This window comes from Athene noctua, chromosome 1 (genome assembly GCF_965140245.1).
Source record: "Athene noctua chromosome 1, bAthNoc1.hap1.1, whole genome shotgun sequence".
NCBI lineage: Eukaryota > Metazoa > Chordata > Aves > Strigiformes > Strigidae > Athene > Athene noctua.
The window spans coordinates 179,324,694-179,351,217 of record NC_134037.1 but is presented as its reverse complement, the minus strand read 5'-3'; the positions used below and the strand labels follow the sequence as shown (position 1 = coordinate 179,351,217).

At 37.1% G+C, this 26,524-nt stretch overlaps 1 protein-coding gene across 3 annotated transcripts in view; it reads left to right on the top strand.

Annotated features, from left to right (window-relative positions):
- CDKL5 (cyclin dependent kinase like 5) overlaps positions 1-26,524 on the top strand; it is a 138,332-nt gene that overhangs the window by 73,082 nt on the left and 38,726 nt on the right. For all 3 annotated transcript variants that reach the window (XM_074906597.1, XM_074906587.1, XM_074906606.1), the window contains exons 4-9: positions 7,860-7,905; positions 10,900-11,036; positions 14,021-14,141; positions 15,299-15,358; positions 21,038-21,128; positions 24,542-24,731. In XM_074906597.1, coding sequence (XP_074762698.1) covers positions 7,860-7,905; positions 10,900-11,036; positions 14,021-14,141; positions 15,299-15,358; positions 21,038-21,128; positions 24,542-24,731 — 645 coding nt within the window. The remainder of the gene's footprint in view (positions 1-7,859; positions 7,906-10,899; positions 11,037-14,020; positions 14,142-15,298; positions 15,359-21,037; positions 21,129-24,541; positions 24,732-26,524) is intronic.

Here is a 26,524-nt window from a genome sequence, read left to right as displayed (position 1 = left end):
TGAAAAATCAATTTGGAAGAATTAAAGTTTCAGTGCTAATCACTGTCATCAGCCTAGTAGTTACAGAAAATACTGAGTGGGTTCACTTCCTTCAAATGTTCTTTTCAGGGTAGTATTTTAGGGTTGTAGGACTGTTTAAATGCTAATGTTATGACCTTGGGTTAAAGAAATTGCTGATTTCCAATGCTTATGAAGAGCCAGCATTCAGCATATTGTAAAAGAGGGAGCAGGGAGAATTTGCACAGAGATAACTTCAGTCTAGAGAGATGTAGGCTTGCTTGGGAGTCTAGGGAAGTCGCTTCCTCCATTCATGAAGAGGTACCAGAGAGTATCTTAACTTTAGTCCTTCTCTGAATCACCCTGCACAGCTCTGCTGATCTTAAATGAAAGTGAGAGGGACTAGCCTGCAAGACTAAGATTAATCTTTGTAACTCTTTTGGAGAGTAGAAGGAGGAAACCCCAAACCATAAATTGGTAGATTTTGAGGTTTTGAAAAATATAAAATGCAGCCGTTGTAATGCCATCCTCACAATTCAGGTGTGCTTCCTAATAACTGCTCAAAGCAGAATCAGCTACAACAGGTTGCACCAAATCTTGTCCTGGTGTATTTTGGATATCTCAAAGGCTTTTCAGAATATCTCCAGGGACGGGGACATTCAAGATTGGTTGAGAGGTGCTTTCCAGCCCCAACTGTTCTGCGAGCCTATAAACTTACTGCAGTCTGAAGAGCCTCTGCCACCAGTGGAGGAGGGACCCTTTGGTCTCTCTTGAGCCTGCTGCTCAGTCTGAGACAGTTCAAAGGGGGGTCCCAATCTGTGAGCCTGTGGATACAGATGGGACACTCACTTGTCTTACCAATTTGTCCAAAGGTTGGGTGAGAAATGCTTGGTTTTTATGATTCCCTTAAATTACACACGATTTAAACCAGATAAGTAAATACTTGCATTATCAGTTTTACTTGTAACTTAGGACAACACAGTTGTTGCAAGTGTTTATGAAAGACATGGATAAAGAAATCAGAGAAACTGTTTCAATCTGCTTGCATTTTTTAAAGAAAAGTCTCTATCATTGCACATGCTTACTGGTCATTTCCTGACAACTTGGTAGCTTTCAGCCTTTTCTTATGCTTCTTTCCCCAGTGAAATGTCTGAGCTTTTATAGCTGTTCCTCCTTGGAAATCTTCTAGTGGGTCCAGAGTGGTTTAAGTTTTCACTAGTCCTCCTTTTGTTCTTCCTCAGCTAGGAGACATTTTCTTTAAAACAGGCATGTGAAGTATATAAATCTTTGTTCCATTAAGAGTCTTCTCCACTTAGCTGGTTAGTAAATAACATTCTGCTTTCAAGAGACATAAAATTGATTTGTGGTGATTCATTCTAGATGCTTCTTCTCAGGTAAACTGTAACATGTATGTGTTGGGAGAATTCTAATCAGTTTTCCTGTAAATAAAGGCATTACGATAGCGCAGACGTACTGTTCTGTCATTATTTACCAGAGGCTCTGTCTCTTCCTAAAAATAAATAGGACTTTTGGATTAGGAAATAATTTCGTGAAAGTTCTCCTATGCTGAGTGATATTTCATAGATAAACTAAAAAAAACCCCACACTTGGTTTTTCTCATGGGAGAAATTTAAGATTAAAAGAGAGAAACACCTCTTGAGAAAAATTCCCTGAAGTATTCTAGGTGTACAAGAATATATAGTGCTATGACTTATACTTTCCAATATCAAGCTGCTTAAAAAAAGAAATTGAATCCATCATTTTGCACATCTCTTTTTCTACAGAGAATATTCTAAGATATTCCTCTAGATTTTGAAAGTAATGTTGCAAAATTTCCAGCACCTAACATTAGGAGTCTTGCAAAGACAGGCAGCTGTGTTCTGGTCTGTTAGTCCTGTCCCAAGGTAGCAGTGTTTTAAGGCAGAATGCAAATGGAGTCAGGGCAGTGTCTGGATGATGTCTTAAGGACCTGATTTACATGCAGGTAACGATGCCTCTTACCTCTCAGAACTTGCATTGCAAGGCAGCTTGGCCCAAGTTTAGACTTGCATAATAACAACTGTTATTTATGATACAATGATCGAAACTGACTAAAATGTTAATGTTTTCTTGTTTTGAGAGTAACTTTGAAAAATTAATTTGCTGGTTTTTTAAAAGTTTCATTTTAAAGGACTCATGAAATATATCACTATCTTGTAATGGTTTCATGGTCTTCTGTTACCTCGCCGGTGATTGCTTAATGTTCTGTGATTTTTGCTGGAATCAAGATTATTGAAAGATCTATTCTAAACACTTAAATGTTGAAAAACATAATAATGCTTATGCAAGTCAAAGTAAAACTGTACTGTTTTGTTCAGAAAAGGTTGCTATCTCTACTCATGTTGATTTTTATAAACACGTATTCTTTCAGTTGCTTAAAAAATCAACACTTGAGAAATTCTTGTAATCCTATAGGGTGAGGCAGGAAAATTATAGCTGAAGGACATAATCTTATCTATTTTTCAAGAATCTTTTTGTGTGCCTATGCTTTTGTCAAATTTTCCTTGATATGCAAATGAAAAAAGAAAAAAAAAAGTCCAAACAGAAGCCTTTGAAACAAAATAGGGACAAACATTTGAAGATTTTTTTTTTTTTCACATATTTTCAGGAACAGCATATAGTTTGGTAGAATATGTTTCTCTTTCCAGAGAAGTATGGTTTTAGTTCTAAGATTTTGAGTTATGCTTAAAGGAGCACTTTGTCCTCGAGTACTCCCATCATTAACATCAAGGATTTTTCTAGAAAACAACAGATATATATTAGTGCACTGTCATTAAGCACTATCATGTCATATATATTATGTAGAGACAGTGGAAAAATAGGGGACCTCTATCCCTTAAATGAGATAAAATGAAATGCTTCTGAATAAGGGAACTCCTCTAGTTTGATAGTGGTGAGAGGAAATGCCAGATGCCACAGTCTTGTGAGGAAACCTGGGAGAGAAATCACTGGGTGGCTAGCAGAAGAGCTGTGAGAACTGCACAGCTCCCATAAGGATACTCGCCTCTCATCTGTGGCTAAGTGGGCAGACAGTAAATCACATGTTTTCTCCAGAAGCAATTCCCACGCTTATTTTTGAGGTAAAGGAAAGGACTGAGCCCTAACATGAAGTCATTCCCATCTCTAGGACTGGAGATATCCTTTTTCCATGAGCAGGCATCTCCTTCCTCCTCTCTTTCTCTCTATTTACATATAAAGTAAATGGAACAGACACGGATTAAGAAATTTTTGTCTTATCCTTATTAGATGGTATTAGCAGGTTTGTACATGGAAAAGAGACATATTTTGCCCCATTTTAGACACATGTAATCATGGAGTCTGAATAATCAGTTTGCATACATCCTTAACTTTTACACAAAGTGTTTTCACTAACATTCATCTGTTGTTACATACTAAGCTGTAGAACAATGCTTTTTCTAAAGTTTTATAACACAGAATATTTATAATATACATGCTCAATAAGCAGAGGTAATATCAATGCTAAGAGAGATCTGACTTCTGCATTTGCAAGTTTGCTGTTGTCTCAGAATTTGAAGTGAAATATTGAGGCCAGAATTTTTTAGTAGAACAAAATAATGAGATAATTAGTAATAAATATAGCTGAGTGAAGCAAAACTACAGCTAAATGAACTCACATTTTCATACTGCATGATATAAGCTACTAGCAGTAAGTAGCAGAGATCAGAAAGGACATTCTGTGTTCCATAAAGAGCACAGAATATTTAGGATTACTTGAGTTTTTTCTTTCCTTGACATTCATTGAAGTCTCAAACATTGAGTCAACTAGTAACAGCTTATCTATCCAGATGATACATTAATTGAATATGAGAATTTTCTGTGCTAGGAGTTGGATATTGAGGTATTGTCTGAGGAAGGTTTCTGCAATCAGACTGAACATTGTTTTCAGTACTGTTCTGTTTCAGAGTACAGTCTTGAAAAAAACATTTTGAAATGAAAAAAAACCACCCCAAACAATTCTGGGTTTGAGAATTGCTATTTGGCCTGGTTTTGAGGAACAGAGAACCAGATCCACAAAAGAGCTCAGATCTCCAAAAGGAATTTTAAATAAAGGTTTAGGTAACAAAGTCTAAATTTGATCTGTAAAGAACCTTTCAGTTTCCTACAGGAGTCTGATTTTTCACTGTTGAATTCCCTCATTGCTCAAAGGACTGCTTTTCTTCACATCTCCAATTAAGTCTATCTTCTTGGGGCTTAGCAATGTGGTGTCCGCTTTGCACCTAGTGCATGTCAGTATTTGTTTGAAACTTCAAGTTTGGCCTGCATCATCTGACAGCTCTAGCACCCGTGTCCTAATCCAGGCTGCCTATTTTTATCACTGATGCTATATGCCTGCTAAATTGATCCATCTAAAAAATGTATTCCATGTTTTCCAGTCTCATAGTTCGTGTAAATGACAATTACATACAATGGCTGATCAAAAGCTATGTGTGTTAATCCATTGTACAGTCTACATATGCTGCTTGTCTGCAACATCATACAGTGTATAGGAAACTGAGTTCTTACTGCTTTCTTCCCCCAAGAAAAGATATTCTATATATGGCTCACAAATTTGAGAAAATGTTTTGAAATTTTTTTCTTTTTAAAACTTGCATTTCTCTGTAAAATTTGGTTGAAACTCTATATCTAGTTCAAAATTACTAGTGGTGATGGCAGAGAAACAGAGCATTTCAGGTGGATTCTTCCTTTGGAATCTATTTAAAATATGACTGATGATGAGCTACTATTTTCTATGTCATCTCATATAAACATTTAATTGGTTTAGAGAAACACTCAACCGAGAAGTGAGAAATGTGCATTCAGCTTTAATTTTCTGTTCTGCTTGATGAAATACTCTGAAACCCTTCTCTCTGGAAGATTTTTCCTACATCATGGGGAAGTTACAGACTTTTTGACAAACAGGTGCATTGTATTTAAAAATCTGTGCACAGTAATCTTCAGTGTCCTTGTATCCCTTTTAGCTTTGGCTTGATTGCTTCACCAGTAGCTGATTCCTCGAGAATACCATTTAGATAGGATGAAGTCTTCCAAGATACTTAGGACGAGAATGTCCCTTCCTAAGGGGGAACAAGATGTTACTAGTGCAACTCCTCAAGGCACCTATTGTCTAGTCTCATTTTCGTGTTGTTTCACTTCAGGTTATTTAAATGTATTATTTGTTGGTTTTTTTAAGATAGGGAATATGTCATGTATAAATTCATGATTGCTTAATTATGACACCATTAATTAGCAATAAAATAATACAAGTGATAAAGCTTTTCAAATGAAAAATTCTTAAATGTTACAGTATTTTGAACTGTTTGGATAACTTTTTCTTCCATATGCTTGTTGCTGAAGTCTTTATGTTCCTGTTCTTCATAGAGCCACTCACGCTTTAAATACTGTGAAGAGCCAAAATCCTACAGGACATTTGATAGCATATCTTACATAAGTCTTTGCACGACTGTGACCCAAGAACTTTCAAAACTTAATTTCCAAAATAATCACATTCACTTTACCCATCAGGGACAGCAGCATATGGCGGAGAAGCCACATGGGCTAGATTTCTTGAACGGTGCAGAATTGCTGTCAGTGTGAGGCAACAGCTTTTAACTCCTACATTTCTTTCAGTTTGCTTAGCCATTATTTCAAGAGTAAAAATACAGCCTTTTGATGGTTGCTGAAACATCTACAAACTTTTCTTTTCCTTCATGTGAAATAAGATTGTAATGCTAATGGATAAATTTGGCTCATCTGCAAAGTGGTGTATGCACACACTCTCTAAAAATAGACATATTACAGTTGGCAGAGGCTTTTGAGGGCGATTATGGTGTTCCTTTGGTGAAAAACCGTTCAGAGGCTTAATTAGCCAGAGCACCTAATAGTAGATACCAGAAGGTCAAATGAGCTAAATTTACTCACTCTCTTAGCAGTGTTCCTTCATAGTGCTAGTAACTATTACTACTATTACTATAGTTAGAGTTAATAAATATAACAATACTGTACCTTAGTAGTAAGAATATAGTTACTAAAATAGTCTATTCAGTTTAGTTTAGAACAGTCACTTTGTAAGCTTCCCAAAACAAAGATATTTCGGAACTGTATTTAACATAAAAGGTGTAGGCAAGCCTTTCAGAATCACTTCAAACCTGAAATGCGTATTATCTCCTCAGTTCTGACATCCCTTTCTTTGCTGTTTTGTAAATTGGTTGAGCAAAGGGTAGAGCTTAGACCTTTGTAGTATCTCCACTGAATTTATGCCATATATCAGCTTTCAGATTAGACCAGTGTATATGAAGGGTAGGTTTCAGTAGCAGAAAATCTATGCAAATCCTCTCTTAAGAGTTAGTATTATGTGCTGCTTCTGCTGAACTAACCTTCTTCAATGCAAGGTAGATTCACTTTGGTCACTTAAATCAATACTCAACATCATGCTTCCAAGTTTTTTCTGGTAGATGTTATGAATGATGATCAAAAGTCAGTTTTGTTTTGTTTTTTTTAACATACAAATTTTACACACACACACACACACACAGATTTTTATGTTTGTTTGAAAACTCATTTTTATTGATTTTTGTTCATAACAGTATTGACTTTAATTTAAAAGCCTTAAAAGGCATTGTTCACTATCTACAGTAGTCTTTGCAGGTGCTTTTATTTTAAACAGGATCAGGTGTTTTACAGGTTCATGTGTTATGACGATTTGAAATGAAAAATGGAGTAAATGTTTGTGTTATACAATGCTTAGTTATGCACATGTCTTCAGGTATTCCAAAGGGCTTAACTTTATTGTTGTTCTTCATTCCAGCATTTGCATGCTATTAATAGAGGGATATTAGTTTCTTTTTTTGAAAACTGTGATGTTTGGAAAAGGTGTGTAAGCTAGGTCATACAGCAACCCAGGTAGCCTACTGCCTGCCTGCTCACACACCCTTCCTCTGTGACTTTAAAAGCTTTTCCCCATCATGTTACTAAAATTCAGGTGCTACATCATTGTATGAACAGACCTACGCTATTCATGTTGCCTACATTTTGGCCACGTGCTAAATGCGTTCCTGCTCACACAAGAGAAATGTCTTCATTTAAGAGAAAAATGTGAAGTATGATGATCAAGTTTGATGAGAATAGAGAATACTAGCTGAATGCAAAAGCAGACAGGTGTTAAGGAGTTATCACCTATGACCGTACAGTAAGCACAGATTAGCACTTTCAAATGCTATTAGTGATTTTGGTTTTGGATAGGCTTCCCTTAAGATGACAACTTTTTTTTTTTTTAAAGAAGCACAGAGAATTTACTTTCATTAAATCATGTTCTTTGTGGATATTTGAACTTCAAAACACCAAAACTTTTGGCAACCAAAGTTACAGGTCTCATTGTAAACCTTAGCCACATGCTAGTACAGTATTTTCATGTCAGCTCATAAAGATAAGCAGCCACACTCATACGTTGGTTAGACAAAAGATTGTTTGACTTTCAGAATATCTAAGCAACAAGAGTTAGAGGAACAACTCTTCTGAAAATTTAATTGCTACCCGGTACAAGGTATTTAGATATGAATTTTGGGCATTTAACTTTGTTCTTTCATACTGGGGTTCTTAATTGTGATGTATCTGCTACATGTGGTTTTTCCTTTCATTTGGCCTGATCACTGAGGTATTTACCAGATTTTAAATTGATCCTGTTTGCCTTGTGAAATTTCTCTGGATGCTTTCTTTTTTCTTTGTCTGATGCTGGCAGAAAAAAACCCAACCAAACAAACAAAAAACCCAAGAGAAAACACATAACAGGTCTCACTCATTTCCCTTTCTTTGCTTTTATTTTACAGGAGACACATGAAATTGTGGCTATCAAGAAATTCAAAGACAGTGAAGGTAACCTTTTCTGCTGTACAGTCTTTCATGTCAATAACTACATAGTTAATATCTCATTAGTTAAAATAGCAAGTCTCATATATCAAGACATGATTTTAAAATGATAATGATTTATTAGCTCTGTGAATATTCAATGTACTTGATCCTTCATACCTGCCTAGGGACCGCATTATACACTGCAACTAGATAACGACCTTTCTTTCTTGGTGCATCTGTCTTAATATGGCTGAGATTGTGGTGCCAGACACATTAGTAAGATCTACCACTTGGAGACTGGTTGTGATCAGAAAATAGCAAAAACTCCTCTTGTAGCAGTGGCTTGCAGAGTCTTTGGGATTTATCACTTCATCTGTGGGAGGGGATCTAAGCATTAGGGGCACTTGAAGGGATGAATGGAGGAGACTGAGCGAAGTCATTAAGTTCAGTGGTACAAAGAGGAATCTGGGAGCTCTCGGGGAGTGGTGGGAGGACTTGAGGGACCTGGGTGGCAAGGTGCCCTCCCTTCAGCAGGGTCCACTCTCCACAGAAAACTTGCTCTTTGCCCCCTTGCAGCAGCCTCTGTGTACTCTCCAGTGTTGCTGAGTTTGCTGAGAGGGAGGAAGAGCCAACTCCTGCAAGGCTTACTGTTGCTGGCAAAGTGAGTGGCAGAAGATAGGACACATGGAAATTATTGCCAGTGCTGCACACACCTATTCCTCACCCAGCAGTAATAAATCTGAAGTTCTCTACAAGACTGGCTCTCTGACCTGCGCTTGTTGGGGGACAGTGAATCCCAGTATCCTATCATAGGCAAAACTGGCAATTAACCACGAGAATAACTCTCTACCTTGCATATATCAGAGGTTAACCCTGATCCCTAATGACCTAGCACAAACAGAAGGAGAAGCCAAGTATGAAGTAATAAGAGGAGTCATCCTGGTCTGAGGCAATGCAGCTATGATTTGCCATGTACCAAGGCTTTAGCTGAAAGTTAACAATGTGGTTTAAAGGAACAGCAGTTGCTTTATTTTAGCAAACTTTTCTTGTTTGCTATGGGACTGCTGGTGGTTATGGAGGTATGGTTGGTTACAAGGACTGCAATGTTCAGTCAGTTAGACACAGCAGTGTCTGTTATTTTATGCAGTGCAACCTCTTTGCACTGATTTTGCTAGACACTTGAAGGGTATATTTGATTCATTTTTCAGCTTTGCTATTCAGAAATCTATTTTAAATCCCTGTTAAAGAATGTAGGAGATAATTTAATTGTGGTGACCATCTTGACCAGGTCATGAGAGTACTTCAGATTTGCTTTCTGGAACTCTCTGTGGCTAGTCAGTAGGAATCCTAGGCAATGAATCTCATTATTAAACCCTAAACAGGATTATGATATTAGCCCGTCTACCAAAAAAATGAAAACAAAAAATGCAACATTGCCATTAGGTCTGGCTTTCCAAGAGTGTTACATAATATCAGTTTACATGACTGATGACTGCTTTTCAGAGTTGTAGCTAGTTGTTTACAAGTTTCTGGAAATATGACAGAAGTTCTTTTGATGGATTTGATTCAGCCCATTTCACATCTGTCTCGTTAATATGGTAGTTCATTAGAAATCTGAATATACTGTAATTGTTTCTATTGCCATTTTTGTTTCTCTGAATTTTTGCTGTTGTTTGACATATGCATGCTAAATGTGCTGGAAAGAGTGTGTCTAGTTATAGATGAAATTATGTAATCAGGCTGATGCAAACCAACACCGAGCCCTCAGTTTTAAAATGAAATGATTTAGATTGCTTTTAATTATATATTTTTTAAGCAAGACATTTATGATGATAGTATTTTGTTTTCCTCTTCCCTTCTGCTACACTTCAATTTTTATTTTTATTTTTTCTCTCTTCTGATGATGATTATGTGTGTTTGCACGACCTGTGTTAGTCCCTCTCCCCAGCAGACCTGTTTTTGCCTTTTGCTTGCTTGGAAAAACAGTTTCTCTTCCTTGTTTCTTCTTCTTCTGTCTCTGACTGTCGTTGTGTCACATGACCTGTAAATGTGATTTAGCTTTGAATTTATGCAATCGTATCCCATTTAATATACCTCTCTTGTGGATAACAGTTCAAAGAGATTAAGAATCTTGCTTCTACATGTCCATGGGCAAATTTACCGAATTAATGGATTTCATTTTACTAAATGAAAAATAAAACATAATATAATCTGATTTACTTGACATTTCATTGGTAGTATCCTTTAGAACCCAGTCAGTTCAGGGCCCCTTGATGATAAGCAGTGTGTACAAAGCTTTAGTAAAACACTCCTTCTTTCTTAAACAACTTTCAGACAACTAAATTGTCAAAACAACAGTTAAATTTCTTGACTCCTCAGAATCAGATTCAAGGCTTCTTTGACTCAATACTTGCTCTACTGCCCTCTATGACTGCTACACTGGGCTGCATTGATGAATTCTCATTGAAAGCCTTGTGGGGAAATTTACAGGATTTATGAATCTGTGCTTCAGTCTTAAACTTTTCCATGGCTTTTGAAGAATAAAATTATTTTAGAATCAAATAGATTTCTTGGACATTGTTCAAACTTTGCATTCCACTGTTTCTGCTGAGGACGTATTAACCTTGCCAGTACTTCATGCATTTGCCATGTATTTGTGGGGTGGAGGATGTGCCTATACATGTACATGAATATTTTTTGAAGCATATTAGTGCTCTTCATAATGAAAATTATTTGTTTCTTACGACTTTTTCTGCCACTGAAAACTTAGAGGGTAGTGACAGGAAGCCTGTGAGTGGTGCATTAATGATAGCACAGTCACCAGTTACCTTTCTTCCAGTGTCAAAGCATCCAGACAGCACAGAGAGTCCACACTGGAAAATAAGCATTTTTCTTGGTAACATCTAGAAATGGAGAATTTAATCAGGGGCTTAAAAGAAACATTTATAACACTTGTTACTTGGGACTTTTGTTTTGGTTTTTAATGTTTTACTCTGTCACTTTTACTTTGTACTTTAGAAAATGAAGAAGTCAAAGAAACCACTTTACGAGAGCTTAAAATGCTTCGCACTTTAAAACAGGAGAACATAGTGGAGCTGAAGGAAGCCTTCAGAAGAAGAGGAAAATTATACTTAGTTTTTGAATATGTGGAAAAAGTGAGTTGGGTTTGTACTATCCTTGTCACAGTTAAATCATCAGCTTACTGGAAAAGTCTTTAAAATTACTTCTACTTTTAAAAATTAAACTATCTAATTTATAAAGAGGAACAGCTGAAACTTTAATACAATCTGAATTGTTGTAATTAGATATTTATTGTGAGAAAGCAACACTGGTAACTTTACTGTTGTTTTTCCTTCCTGTGTTGGTATTTAAAAAGAAAAGTTCTTCCATATATGAACACAAATATGTTCAAATTGTGTAGACACTGGAATACATACAACTTGAAAAAAAAATTTCATCCAAGCACTATAGTCCAGTTTAATTGTAAAGCTGATTAATGCTGTGTAATGTATCTTGATGTAGTATTTTTAAACAAGACCACAGAATTTTGTCCTTGGAATCTGTTTCAACTTTCTCTGTTCTTCCCTGTTAAAAATAGGATTTGTTTGTATATTTCTGTAGCAAGGCCACTATCAATAGTTGCTTAGAGGGATTTGGCAGAGATCACTGTCATTATCTCCAGTCCTGACCTCATTTGAAATGATTCCAAAATTTCCTTAGACTGGCCTACTACTGCCAAACATTCTGGGCTGTTTCCAGGGAGAAACAACTTAGAACAGATCAGTCTTTTGTTATTTTTGCAACCTTCATGATGAAGGTAGACCTTCCCTGTGAATTCTTACCATTTAGCATTTCTTCCTAGAAATAGTTAGATGGTATTCAGATACACGCAGTAAAAATAAATGCAAGCTTAAATATACGTGTATCTCTAACTTTTATGAGATGTTGTTCCCTTGATTGAAATTTTCATTTAATGTCCTGTCAGGGTGATGTCGCAGTCTAGCTGAGTGCTAATCCTCTTCAGTCAATTCTCTCTCATATATAGATTCCTCACCCTAAATGCTATGTCTCCTTTACCTCAGTTTACAATTTATTATGTCGTATAATTTTATTGCATAATGTGAGGTGACCTGTGTTAGCCCACAGTTTGGCAGAAATCGGTTTTGTTTTTCACCAGCAGATTAGCAACTTCTAATGTGGTGGATCTTATGTAGATTGAACATCCAGAGTTTGGCTTGTTCCACCCATGTTCCTTGTAATTGTTCCAGATACGTGGAATGTCTTTGATCACACACCAACTTAGAACATACATTTAATTTTCCGTTATATTTGACTCGTCTAAGCTCACTGTAGTAGTGAGTTGGAAGAGCAGCATCAGTAAAGGACATTTAATTGATCTGATAAGAAGCATACTTCAAAAATTGTTAATATTGGTAAAAACACCATGCTACAATATCTTAACGTTATTTGCATCAGAATAAAAGAATATAATGATAAAGGTAGACATCACGTATAGTCTATGTCTAATGTCATTTCTATATTAATGGTCACCTTTGTTTTCAATTAAACTTTACCAGTCCATGAAGGTTTCTTATTTTCAGATATGTCAAATAGTTTCCACAACAGTGTCTTTGAAGACCAGGGTGATTTCTATATTTTCGAATCAGGGAAGGTTAGAAGGACCTAAATAAAATGTGGTATAGTAGGCTAAGTTTTGTGTTAACTGGCGATGAGCACTTTGAATCTTTCGGTGAATCTTAGCTCTGAAATACTCAAATCCAGATTACTTAAATTCACATTTAGTATAATCTCCTTTATTCATCATCCCCTTAGTTAATGTCTTCACATATGATTATGTCTAGGTGTGTTGTTGCTACTATTTTGGTTCCTATTTGTAACACTAACTTCTTGACTTATACAGATCCACAGGCTTCTGTGTGGACAAGAGTCTAACTAAAATCAGTATGGTTCCTTAACAGAAAATTCCCTTTCTCAGATCTGAAGTGTATTTCTAGGGATGCTTACACTCAAGCACATAAATTCCAGTATTTATTCACAGACTGCAAAACTTAGAAATGTTTTCAAATATTATCAGTTTCCATTTCTTTTGTCTTATATTTGTGTTGATTAAAATATATTACAGGAGAAACCTCAAAAATTTTTTTATGCAGCTAAAGAAAATGTCGAAGACAAGGTAAATTTATTTTGAATGAAAAATCTACAGATGCTCAAATCCATAATTAAATGAGTTGTGTAAAGCAGTATAGGCAAAATTTTTTTTCTATGTCAGTGTTCAGTAAATAAGACTTTTATCTCTTCAAGCAGGCTGCTGCTGGCCATTATTCATGCAGGATTCAGAATACAAATTCCATTGTACTTCTAATTGTGCAAAATTTGAGACATTTGCTGACATAATGGAAATCTAAATGTCCTTTTCAAAAAAGAAGTTTACTAGTGTAAACGATCAGTTTGTTTTCTTCCCTAGGTATAGCCATAAAACAGTTAATATAGCCACAGTTACTCTAGTGCAAATATGTTTAAGATCAACACAGCTGTTATATAGTTATAGGATACTCCCTAGGTTACTATTTATGCCTCTGTGAGGCATTTTTACATCTGTTACTTTATTTGCACTAACAGGTTTGTGTTGCTTTAACTATATCCATTTATATACAGGCATGGTTTGTGATTAATCATGGCCCTGCTATCTCAGAGCGGCAGAACTAGATTAATGATGAAGAAAACCGTATGTTAAAGCACAGTCAAATATTTACAAAAAGCTGTGCTCTACTAAACTTTTCCTATAGCTACATTGACCTGGTGTTTCTATTTAAGCAACTTTTTGGAACTAAATTACTTTTTAGAAGTTTTAAGGTAAGTGGTTTGATGAGTCTTTTAAGGAATTGGGGTATATTTGTGGTTCACCTTTAAGGATTATTGTCTTCACAAGTGCTTTCTCTAGAAAGAAAACAGCTGGTAGTATGATTATGATTAAAATACAGTCCTTGAATGTTAAACTACTGATTTTGCATAGCCAGGCTTAGTGGCCTAAGTATGTTGCTTCAGAATGCTGAAAGCTTGTTATCTTCCAGCAACTGCAGTATAACTCTTTCAAATAATGTGTCTTTTAAACATTTAGAATATGCTTGAATTGCTAGAAGAAATGCCAAATGGAGTTCCACCAGAAAAAGTGAAAAGCTATATCTACCAGCTAATTAAAGCAATTCATTGGTGCCATAAGAATGATATTGTTCATAGAGGTAAGTGTGTGGTTCTCCACGTGGAAATAAGCCCTGGGTAGGAATTTGCTTTCTAAAAGGAAAGATGTTACAGCTTGAATTAATTTGCATTTAGCATAAATACAAGCAATTGCTTTATATCAACAGAAGAAAATATCTGTAAATGTGGCTGGGTCTTAAGTCTGCTGCATGACTTCAGATTGTTTTAAAACTAAATTCATCTACATATAAAGCTTGCTGTCCGCTGTCATTGGTGTATGAAATAAAGATTGTATCACATGCACAGTGAAGTGAAACCGCAATACAGACATTGCCAAAGGAAAATTAATTTTTTTAAACATTTCATGGTACTCGGTGATTTCACTTTTGAACCTGATAATAGAATGTTAGGAGAAAAATAAATCAAAACTTAGAGCTTGGTCCCCCATATTTTACTTCTTAAGGCAGTTCCTCCCAGCGTCCATGCGTTCATCTCTTTATATTTACTTTCTCCCTCAAGCTTCAAGCACTTAGAGTACATATCTTGATGTGACTTTATCTAGTTTTATGTTTTTTATCCCAATTTAATAAAATTGTATTTTGCTTTGTGGCTTTGGAAGAGCAACATTTCTAGTTAATGTTTCCAGTAAATTAAAATTATCACATAAAATGCTATATATTTAAGACTGATCAAACATATGCGAGTCTGAAAATATTTTGTAAAATAGAGTTTGAAAAATATACCATGTATGGAAACTACAATATCCATTTAGGAACAAAAAAAAAGGCTTAAAACTAGACAACGCATTTTTTCTAAAGAAATTACAAGAGGTGATCAAGAGCAGCATTATAACTGAAATCGTTGAGCACAACATACTTAACATTTTATTGGTTAACTGGGTAATTAAATGTCAGTTCTTTGTATTATTTGCAATATGCAATATTCTGCATATTGGTTTGCTGCCCAGAAATATCTGTAAACACCTTTTATCTTCCCATATTTTGTTGAGAAACACTTCTGCATGTTCACAAACTGAATTGGTGGAAGCTGTTTTGGCAGTCGCTCTTGCAATGCTTTGTTTATGACTGCATGAATGTCTCTAAATATGATATAATGAACTAGTATTTGTTGGAAAAGTTCAAAGTTAAAAGGAGAAGTTAACAGCATTTTTTTTCTCTCTCTCACTCTGATACTCCAGATATCAAGCCAGAGAATCTCTTAATAAGCCACAATGATGTTCTGAAGTTGTGTGACTTTGGTAAGTTCAATAGCTAGAATACCTGCTTCTTACCTTTTTAAAGAAAATCTCTTGCAGTGGACTTTTGCCTTATTCTTATGAGAATAGTACGTCCTGTTTAAAACCTTTTTAGTGGTAATAATTGATTACTACTTCAAGTTTGTGGTTAGTAATTTAATTTGAAAGATCTTTGGCTTAATTCACATACCCTGTAAAATACTCGCATTAACAAGTCGATAGAAAAGCTGCGTTCATCTCTTCCTGTATTTGACATGGTTTTTAGTTGAAGTGTTACTGGCACCCAGCTGAGAACAGCGCAGGTGATAAGATGATTTGGAGGCTAACAAAATGGTAGGTTTACTTGGGCTGCATATTAAAAGAAAAGATAATTATTCCTTGTTTACTGAAGACACAATAAGCTTATACTTTTTATATATTTTTCGAACCACTGACTTTCAGGGACTGTTATGTGTGTAGTTACAGGTCAACTTTTACTGTTCATTAAGGAATCATGTGTCCACATATGATTAATGACTGAATGGCTGGAGGTTAGAGTTGGGGTTGTACGTGTAATGTTAACTCTGATGTTTCCTGACCTATCAATACCTGTTTAATACCAGCTTTAAGACTTTGGAGAATCAGCACCCAAGCACAAGGCAAACTTTGCCCATGTGAATAAACCCCAGAAGACAACAGGACAGAGTGTACGCTGTTCCGACAGTCTGTATTTTTATTGTAAATGCTACATAAACACAGAATAAAATATTGTTCCCCTAAAAAGCTTGCAGTTTGGCTTGGTAAATAAAAAACCAATTCCATAGTGCTACCCAAGGGCACTTTTCAGTGAGAGCAGTTTGAAAGCTGTCATTTCAAACTTCTGCAATTTTGAATGAAAAGAACTGCTAAAAAAATAGATTGAAATAGTTTTTTAGGAACACAGAAAAGGCGGTTTTAATTTGCAGTGCTGCTTATTTCTTTTAATCCTAAAGGCATTTTTGCTTAAGTATTCAGAAACAATAACCGTTCTAGGAAAAGCCTTAGAAGATTTGGTCCGTATGAGTTCTTTGAATTCAGGGCAATTTATTCTGCAGTGTACAGAACTGCACAGCTCTGATAGAACACCAGGTTACTGTTGCGTGGTGCCCTCAGTGCCTTTGCCTTTCAGTATCCACAGGCCTCCTGCCTGCACCGCTGTGGCCACCCTCCCCTGGCAGCTCTGTGCTCAGGCTGTCCTGGCACCATTGTCCAGAGCCCAGAGCTGGTGGGGCAGGATTCTTCCCTTACTCTACACTTCTTTTCAGGGCCTTGCCCCTGCAAAGCAAACCCCACTGGGTTTGGCAGGGCCAGGGCTCTCCCAGGCAGGTAGGTGAAGGCTGGTGTAGCTATTCTTTGCTCCCTCTCCATCCCTTCACCCCCCTGCACAGCACCAAGCCAATCACTGCCTTGCACAGAGCTTAACAAACCAATCAGTAGGCAGTACCCGCCCCTGACCCACGTGTGCTCCAACTGGGGCTAACGGCATCACAAGCAGGAACAGCCAGTGGAGGCAGGAGTGGGTCCTGGTGGGAACTGTTCACCTGCAGGGCCATAGGGAAGAGCCTTCCCTGGCCCTCACCCTCCTTCCCTTGTTTGTTTTTTCTTTCTTTGGGGGGGGTAGGGGGGTGCTGATGTCCCCCCTGAAAGTAACATTCACCATCAGGATTGGCATATGCCATCAGCTAACAAGTCTTGCATATGAACTCATGTCAACATCCTCTGTGCAGCAGTATTACAGGAAAATAAAAAGCTGAAGAAATGGTACAGTTGTGTTCTGGATGTCAGTTTTCTTACTTAATATAGATGATGTGAATTCTAGCAGTGATGTTCTATGTGGTCCATTGGCTTGCTCACGCTGTACACTCCAGCCATGTTCTCTTTCTGCTGCTGGAAAAGACATGCAGTCACAACGTACTCATGGTGCACGGCACAGTCTCGAGGAAGGCAAACTAAGTTATAGGAATGTCTGTTGTTCTTACTGTTCATGTGGGTTAGTTTGAATTTTGATCAAAGTTTCAGATTTAGTTGAATTTAAAATTCCAAGCAACTCCTATAATTTGGATCAATTTAATTTTTTTAGCCTTATTGCTAATTGACATTATTGCTACTGGCTTAAGCTATTACTGTAAAATGTTTGTCAGAACGGTATTAGCCACTGAACCTGTACAGATTAGGATACAAGAATTCACCTTTTAACACAGTTTAACATATGCTGTCTGCCTACCTAACTTAATTCATGTTTTGGAACATAGGTACTTGTCACATACAGTGCCACATTCCTCATGTGATAACAAATGCAAAGAAAAGGTCCATGCATCCATCCCAGTGCAGATACTGAAGTAACTGGATGTTTCCGAACAGCCCAGTGGACAAAACAGTTTGAACAGAAAAGTTCATAAATTTTTAACAAGATAGTTCTTCATAATCCTTGTGCCATGTGTTCTGTACATATTGTGCTAGATAAAAATGAGATTGAATGTGATGCTTGTCTGGACACATGTTGTGTGGGTGTAATTTCTGCCAATAGAAGTGGAAATAGAGAACAGTACAAAATGCCGATTACAGCAGATGCATCTGACTGTTGGAAATAGGCTTTCTGACTAGTATGTTTGCTGTTTCAACACCAGGGCTTCAGAATTACTTGTTTTAGCAATCTCTTACTTTCTGTATGATGCGTAAGCATAGAAATCATGAAACACAGGACTGGAAAAGACCTCAAGAAATTCTCTAGTTCTTCCACCTACTCAAAAAAAGGATTAAGCATGTCTGTGTCATTCTTGACAGGTGTTTACTTAGCTTATTCTTAAAATTCCGAATAATGGAGGTTCCCTAGTGTTCCTAGGCATCTATTAAAGTACTTACATGCCATTAATGTTAGAATGCCTTACTTTATGTCTGACTTAAATTTGCCTTAGTTCTCTTGTAAGAAACTGACAATCTTCTCCTTTTTTCCTTACACTTTTTACCTTGACATCTCTCCTACCATGTTCTGAATTGTTTAAAATTTCTTGAAATGTCTTATTTTGCTTGTTCTCCCTTCTTGCATCACGGTGCATTTGCAAACTACTGCTTTTATAGTTGCTTTCAGCCAAATCACCTTCTGTCTTCATCTTCTAATCTGTTTCTTTTCACTGTTCAGAGTTTGGTCTAATCTTCTCCCTAGTTACCTTCTCTTGGTTTTGTATCAAAAAATTCTTCCCAGTACCTCAGCAGAATTTGGAGAAAGGAACAATAAGCTTAACTCCATCACGACAAAAGAAAAAGTAATTGTGCCCTTGAAAAGGTATTATGCTTTCTTGAATTATTAATTCTGTCCATCATCTTTCAGCATGGTGTCATAGAGTCAGAGCAGTAGGGAATCCATAAAATGGTTTCTTACATCACCAACAATATATAGATGACACTGAAGCCCACAACTTTCTGTCTTGCCACATCAAATCTGTGCTGCACCTAGCCTGTAAAGTTGGGGGCTGATTTTTCAGGCTACATTAGTTGCTGCTGATTTCTGAACATAGTAACTCCTGACTGTGTCCAAGTTCCAGTAGACTAGTATAGAGGGAGGAGGATCCATCCTTGACTTGTTGATTCTTCTGGTGCATGTAGGCTGCCAGGCTTGTGCATTACATTAGCACGTCTTTTTATTTGTATCATGTGACACCTTTTTTTTTTTTCCTTTCTTTCTTTCTTTCTTCAAGTGTTTTTTTTTCCCCTCATTCAGTGTAGGGCTTCCCACTGTTCATTTTGGCTGTCTCATTTCTGCAGTGTAGCTCCTGGTCCTTCTCTTCTTTAAACACATGAATGAAAGATTTTTCACTGACAAGATTAATCAGATAGGCCATGTAATTTGAAACAGAAACAGGGCTGCCTAAGCACTTCTAAATACAGTAATGTTTAGAAATGTTACAAGTAATAAAAATAAATCCTTTCCAGCTTTTCTCCAGCAGCATTGGTAATGTTCATTAAACTTTATGGAAACAGATCAGAGTTATTATTATTTTGGGACAACTTTGAAATATCTGTCCCTCGTCATACATGCCTTTTAGTTTGCTAACACTTGAAAGCAGAGGTATCTTGCAAAAGTAACAGCCATAACCTATGTCAGTAACAAACCCATCATTTTCTCAAATCACTAGTCTAATAATAATCTGCACCCAAACCTTTACTTTAACTTGGAGTAAATTAGTGTTCCACAGGAGTGAGTGGGGTTGGGCTCCTTCACACTAAGCTGCCAAATGAGATACACTTTCAGAATACTAATTAAAAAAAAAATAAAAATCACAACCTTACAAGCATAGTTGTGTGGGTAAAGTTTTGGCAGCTTTTGCATAAGAACACAGATATGAAAAAAAATGAGTATTGTATTTAAGTAGCACTTAGTGATTCTGAAAATGAAATGATGTCTTATACCTCTGCAACACTTCAGAATTTTTATTCTTTCTTCTTCACTCATGCAATAGTGGAAAGACTCCTAGTAATTTCACTGAAGTGAATTTTGGACTGAATTTTATGCTACATCCCTGTAAGAAAGCATTTTGAAAGTGTTGCTTCTGCATTTCAGTCCCCAAAATCTGTCTCCGGTTGAGCTCTAGTAAGGAACCTACACATCTGGAGTCTTGCTGTGAATATCTGTCTGTCCTCAGTCTCACCTTAATAGTAATTATTTATTTGAAAATAGTAAGACACTTGATACTTTTCTGAAAACAGTGCCAGCATCTGCCTTAGGGTATTTCTACATGAAGAATCCAGTAACAATTACCGTGCTGCTCGGCTGACTTTTTATAAATGGAGGAGAATGAAAACAAAAATAAAACTTATTCTTAAATCTGGGTTTTCCGGTGTATGTACTCTTCTCACAGTTGATGGTCTTAAATGTTATGCCTTAGGACAGAAGTTAAGTTTTGGTACAGTTGCAAATAAATACACTTTTTTGTTTATTCTTAACAAAGTGATGTGGAGGAGGAAGCTAATTTGAACTTGTTTTCTGATTCTAATTTACTAAGACCCTTGCTATGAATGCAGTGCTAAAGCAGGTGGGAAGCTGACAGATGTGGAATGAACCAAATGCAGATATAAAGCAGTTTTGCCGATTTTTGGTAGACTCCTGCCTTTTGTAGTTTTGGGGACATGACCCTGTTCCTTGCCAGGGCAGGGAGGGAGTGTCCTTAGATAAGAATAATACATAGTTTCTTGACCAGTTTAAAAAAATGAATGCAGTGAGGCTGTAGTAGTTAAGATCAATGACTGGAAGAATCTACTCCCCATGCATACATTTCTAATGTCATGGATCTTCTGCAAACAGCATCTCAGTGAAATTTAGTGGCAGTAGTTCAATAGCTTGCATGGCATACTGACAAGTAATTTTTATCAATCTGTTTTAATTACGACAAAGCACCAAAAGTAATAGCAAAACGCCATAGACTAGTCTTCTGAGGAGAGTACACAAGTAAAGTAGTCATTAAGGTAAACATGCTGACTTTTAGTGTTGTATCAATAAAAGCTTGCATTTCAGTAGACAAACAATTGTTGGAGACATCATTCTGCACTAGGAGTTGTAAAGAATTTGCTTCTATATAAATAGGTGTGACCTCTTACTGCCAAAATCGGTAATGATATGCATATTGTATTTAAAACAGGATATAATCTTTCGCACTGTTTCTTTGGCAGGCTTTGCTCGTAATCTCTCTGAAGGAAGCAATGCTAACTATACAGAATATGTGGCTACCAGATGGTACCGCTCACCTGAACTCTTGCTTGGGTAAGTACAGTTTGCAGAGCTGCCATGGTGAATCTTGACTGATTCTTTACATTTTTTCAAGCTCCTTTTGTAAGATTTACCCATGGAGTAAAAAGACTTGTAAAAAAGACTTGGAAGGAAAGCATCACTTGTGGCCTTTTTAGTTACACAACATTTTACTCTTTGTCTATAGTAGTAATGAGAATTAGGAGGAAAGACATGGAAACGTTGGCAGACATAGTATTAATCTGACCTGCTGTTTTCAAAATGGTTACATTACCAAAGGAGAATTAGCAGGAATCATGTCTGTTTGTAATTGACTAAATTTGTTTGATTAGCTTGAATAGAAAGGGAGGGGGAATGTGTATGACTTCAGCTTTGCTGGTGTATGTTTGTAATGCCAAGTTTTTCTGACACATAGTGATGTCTGTTTCTTGGCAATCCTGTTCTACTTCCCAGACACTCATCTTACCCGTTCCCCCTTCCCCTGCATTTCCCAAATCTTTATAAGCATCTAATATTCAAAAGTCTTCCAAGGATTATTAAATCAGATACATTTTAACAAATACAGTTTTACTTTTTCAATTTCTAATACGCATCTCAGAGAGGTTTCTGTTTTGCGATAAAGTTCAAGATAAATTTCAGGAGAGGAAAAAAATCACTGCCTAATTATTCACAGAACATCCAAAATCTACTCGCTTTGGAGAGCCCCAGGTAACTGTTAGTGGAGAACTCTGTACCCTTTGATGACAAAATATTGCTAAACCAGTAGATTTTAAGGCATATCAAATTACTGGATGAAACTGTGTTTTGGATTAATTTGTGCGGGAGTAGGTTACGGTACTTCTGATTCCTGTAGGAGTTATTTCATTTATCCAGCCACATCGCTCTTGCGTTGTTTGGACGTTGTGATCTGACAAGACCAGTTCTGACAGTCATTAGTACAGGAGTCTTGAACATGCCTTTTTAAACAAAAAAGTTGCAGTTTACTCTGCCACTGCCTTAAGAAATGGGTATATGCTGATTTGACTAAATAGAGGAAACTTCTTAAACTGTAGTTCAGCTTCCTTTATTCTTTTGAGCAAGGAAGGATAATGGTCCTTGCCTCAAAGAAGTTTTAGCCCATTCCTCAGTTGTAAACCCTCTCTTGTTCTCCATGCCCCAGCCTACAGCAACTTTTCCCCATTTGACATTTCAGTGGAGAAACCTGCCTGTTAAAGGGGTTGCAAATAAAGATGTGCTTGTTTTTCTGTCCTAATAAAAAGGTAGGGTTTTTTTAGTTGCACTCTTACAACTGTTTTGCTTGGAGAGCTTCAGCTTCCCAGCACAGTCACAGAATATCTTAAGAGCAGATCCTTGGCTCTGGAGTCTGTTCTCATCTGTGTGGCCTTTTGCAGTGGTGGAGAAAAACTAGCCCTTCCTTGGCGCTCAGACCTGACCTAATGGGTGGGTTAGACTAGCAACATTGTAGAAAAGGACAAACATTGAGTCTCTCAGCAAATCCACAGATTAGTAAGGGAATTATGAACCCACAGAACCTTTGTAGTAGTAGTACTTGAGGAGCTTCAGCATGCTCTGCTTTGCCACTGGTGGTTCCTTGACAGCAGTCTATTCCAATGGGGCAAACTTTTATTTTGTGATGATTGTTTGTGAAGGGACTGCAGTGTCTCATGGCAGATTCTGAAAGGCAAACAGTTCTTGACATTTTGGTGTCCTACTTCAGCTTTCCTAGCTACCTTAGACTCCTGTGCCAGGCGTCTCAGCGGACCTGTATTTTCACTCAGGCTAATGTGCAGCTAGAAATGCTTTCTCGCCTTCACCTAACTAAATTATCACAAGAGTTAAAGGGTCCACTGTCCAATAAAGTTAAGTAACTAATCATGAGTAATCAGTGGGGAAAAAACAGGTATTTTTTTCTTTAGTTTGAGGATGTTCTCTCTCTAAACATCTTTAATCGTCAGCATAAGGAAGGAGTGAAGGGAACAGATTTAGGATAGGATTTGTCACCTGCAACTCCTGTTGTTGTCTTACTCCAAAAATAGATAAGCCAGCTGTAACTTAAAAATCTCTTGAAACAGAGGTTGAGTTTCTGGATTACAAGTTTCAAAAAGAAGAGACTCAGTGAAATATGTTTTCAGTTCCATCTTTGTTCCAGTTTTTATTCTTTTTATATGCTTTTTTTTTTTTTTTTTAACTTGATAAGAATGTTCCGGTCATTCTGCTCAAAACTTAAACATCCAAAAGAGATTCTTGGAATGTTAGATGTTTACAAAAAATTTCTAAAAATTCAACAAGCAAGAACTCGGGTGTACAGAGGAGTGGCTTTGGTCTATAGTAGGAACAATGAAAACCCGGAAGTATGTAATGCATGAGCTGTCGCACAGTTGAGGTAGGCAGCTAAACAAGCTTGCTGAGGAACAGAATCTTAGAGTGAAAATCAGAAACTGTCCAAAAGGATTCAGTGCTTGTGCCTTTAGATTGAATGTTGGAGTAGTCTACCACTCTCTTCTTTTCATACAAACTTCCATTCTCTGCATTCTGATTTTCTGTTGTGTGTGTCTTACAAATCACCCTCAAGACTATAGCCTCACCTGACTAGAGTATCCCTATTGCCTCTCCTTCCACTAAATACCTTTGTATGTAGTCTCAAGAAAAGCTGGTGTAGCCCTTGCTAGGTGTAACACTCACAGCACTTAAATTTTGTTTCGGATTAATTCCCTATACCTCTTTATGACTGCCCTCGCTTCTTTTGTCATTAGCAGTTTAAAATACCAGATGCCACACTCCCCATTATGAAACATTGCTTGCACACACAGAGACCACTCATTAAAATTTCTTCTCAAAACCTCACCTGTGGCTTTGCTCCAAAACAGAAATTGCTTGTTTTATGATGCTTTCATTGCTTCCTCACCTGTGTTTTTTAAGGAATAGTTTTCAGGGGCATTCTGTTTTTTCTCTAAATTAAAATTTCACTGTATGAATGCTGAAACAAAGATTTCTCATCAGTTCTGTTCTCCCAGTGGCCAGACCCAGTATGCCTATCCACCTATTAAGCACAATGGAAAAAGAAATATAATGCAAAAATAGAGCACAGTCATTAATCAAGGGAGAGAAGGGACGTTAGTGCTAGTTTAACTGGGAATGGTCACTGCTTCACAGTCGAAAAGCTTATTTTTGTACCTTAGATTTTTCACAAAGGTATCGGGTTCCCTGGCGGTGCTTGAGAATTCCTCTCTTGCCTTTTCAAGAAGTGATACTTCAGGTAATCAGGGCAGAAACAGAGGGCTTGGTATCTGAGGTAGTTTCTTTAATATCAAAGTTTATTTTTCTGTGTTGTAAGGAAGCAGACCATGGGAAATATGGCTAATAAATTGAAACAGCTCAGTAAGAAGACACTGTCGGTGGGTGAAAAACATTGTACGTTCACTTTACAGAGCCCCTTATGGAAAGGCTGTGGATATGTGGTCTGTAGGCTGTATCCTGGGAGAGCTGAGTGACGGACAGCCCTTGTTTCCTGGCGAGAGTGAGATTGACCAGCTCTTTACCATTCAGAAGGTGCTAGGCCCACTGCCAGCTGAGCAGATGAAGCTCTTCTATAGCAACCCACGCTTCCATGGCCTGCGGGTAAGAGAAAGCTTTGTTCTTTTCTTTTAATTTACTCGCACAGTATTGACAGTATTGTTATTGTTGCTGTGAAGTTTCTTTTCATTTATGTTGTGCATTATCTATTGTATGTGTTTCTGTGTAAGTATAGGATCTTTAGATTTGACATTGTTGTCGTTTGAACTCGGCTGTGGCAAATGGCCATGTGGCCAGTTGTTTCCTTTCCTCCGCCCCCCCAGTGAAATAGGGGAGGGACAGAAAAAAAAAAATAAATTGTTGGTTAGATAACAAAAATTTACTTAGCAAAAGAACAACAGTAATGCTAGTAGTCCAAAATGGGCAAAATGCAGTAGTGGCTCACTGAACGGCGACTGTACAGAGCTAGTCCCCAGCAGCAATCTCTACCCACCAGAGTAGCCCACCCAGCCCATCTGGACACCAAAACCAAAACAAACAAGGCCAGTGAGAGAGCAAGTGCCCACCTGTATGCTGATCTTTGATGTCACATGACATGGAATGCTCCAGTGATCAATCAGGACCCAGCCCTCCAGCTGTGCTCCCTCTTGGCCCATGGAAAGTTAACTCTATACTGGCCAAAACCAGGACAGTCATTCATAATTCAAAGTAAAATTCTGATACACCAGTAATGAGTTTTATAAATATGTTTGGTTTACTGTTAGAAGTTGATTAAAGATTTTCTTTCATTTCCTTGACTTCTTTGGCATGCAAGTTAGTGTTTATACCCAGCTTAGCAATGTTTGCACTGTGAAGTTTAGTGGCATAGCTTTGTCAGTTCAAGGTGTGGGAAATTCATGCCTGCTGTCTTCAGGCTACTCTGCTGGAAAAATCTGAGCCATAGATGCTGGTATCATGGCAGAAGAGCTTTTTGCCTTTTGACTTATATTCCTGGGAAGTTGATGTAAACCATGTGAGTAAAAAAGCTTTTCCTACTGACAGCATTGTTCCTCTTTGAGGGATTTGCCAGTACCATGTAATGAGAGACACTCATGAACGTGGAGAAGCTGCTCAAGTTAGGATGAACTGTATGGCAAAATCCCAATAGATAAGGAATAGCTGTTATCTTTAGCAATACCTACGCAGTGATTGTACTCATGTTTCTGTGTAATTCAGTTTTGGTTATCATTTTTTATTAATGAATGTCGCTTGGAAAGGTGAATTTACAATCTTGATAAATGGTCTAAAATCATTAGTGTAAAATCTTACAGAGAGACATACAAAGGTATTAGGAGACCTGATCTGTGCTGAAGACTGAAAATTTGAGTTTTACTCTGTAGAAGAGAAAACTTGGAGAATGAGAAAGGAAAAGAGGGAGAACCTAGCTGTGTTAAAACATGTTTAAAATTGCCATAAATTTGATTTAGCTGCTGCTGATAAGAAAATAAATAATTGGCTTAAGGTGTTAGGATAATTAGTTTAACTACAAGGATGCCTAATTCCTAAGAGTTTTGTTGGAAGTTTGTAGATCCTCCATCAGTGAAGGGTTTAAAAAGACAATTAGATAAGGTTCTATTTGTATTTGATCCTGTGTAGAACAGTGGGCTGCATGGGATTTTCTGTTTTAAGAAATGTATAGCCCCTTACCAGGAAAGCAGTGCTTTAGAAGTTGTAAGCAAAATAAATTACTGCCTGTTCAACAGTATTTTATAACAGTTCTAGTTGTGCAGTGTAATCTTATTTGAATAAATGCTCTGTAATGTCTTAGGATGAGAATGAAGTATCTTTGGTTTGTAGCTTTAAAATACAGTAATTCAAGAAGACAGCATGGACCTAATGTGATTAGCACAGAGTTGAAA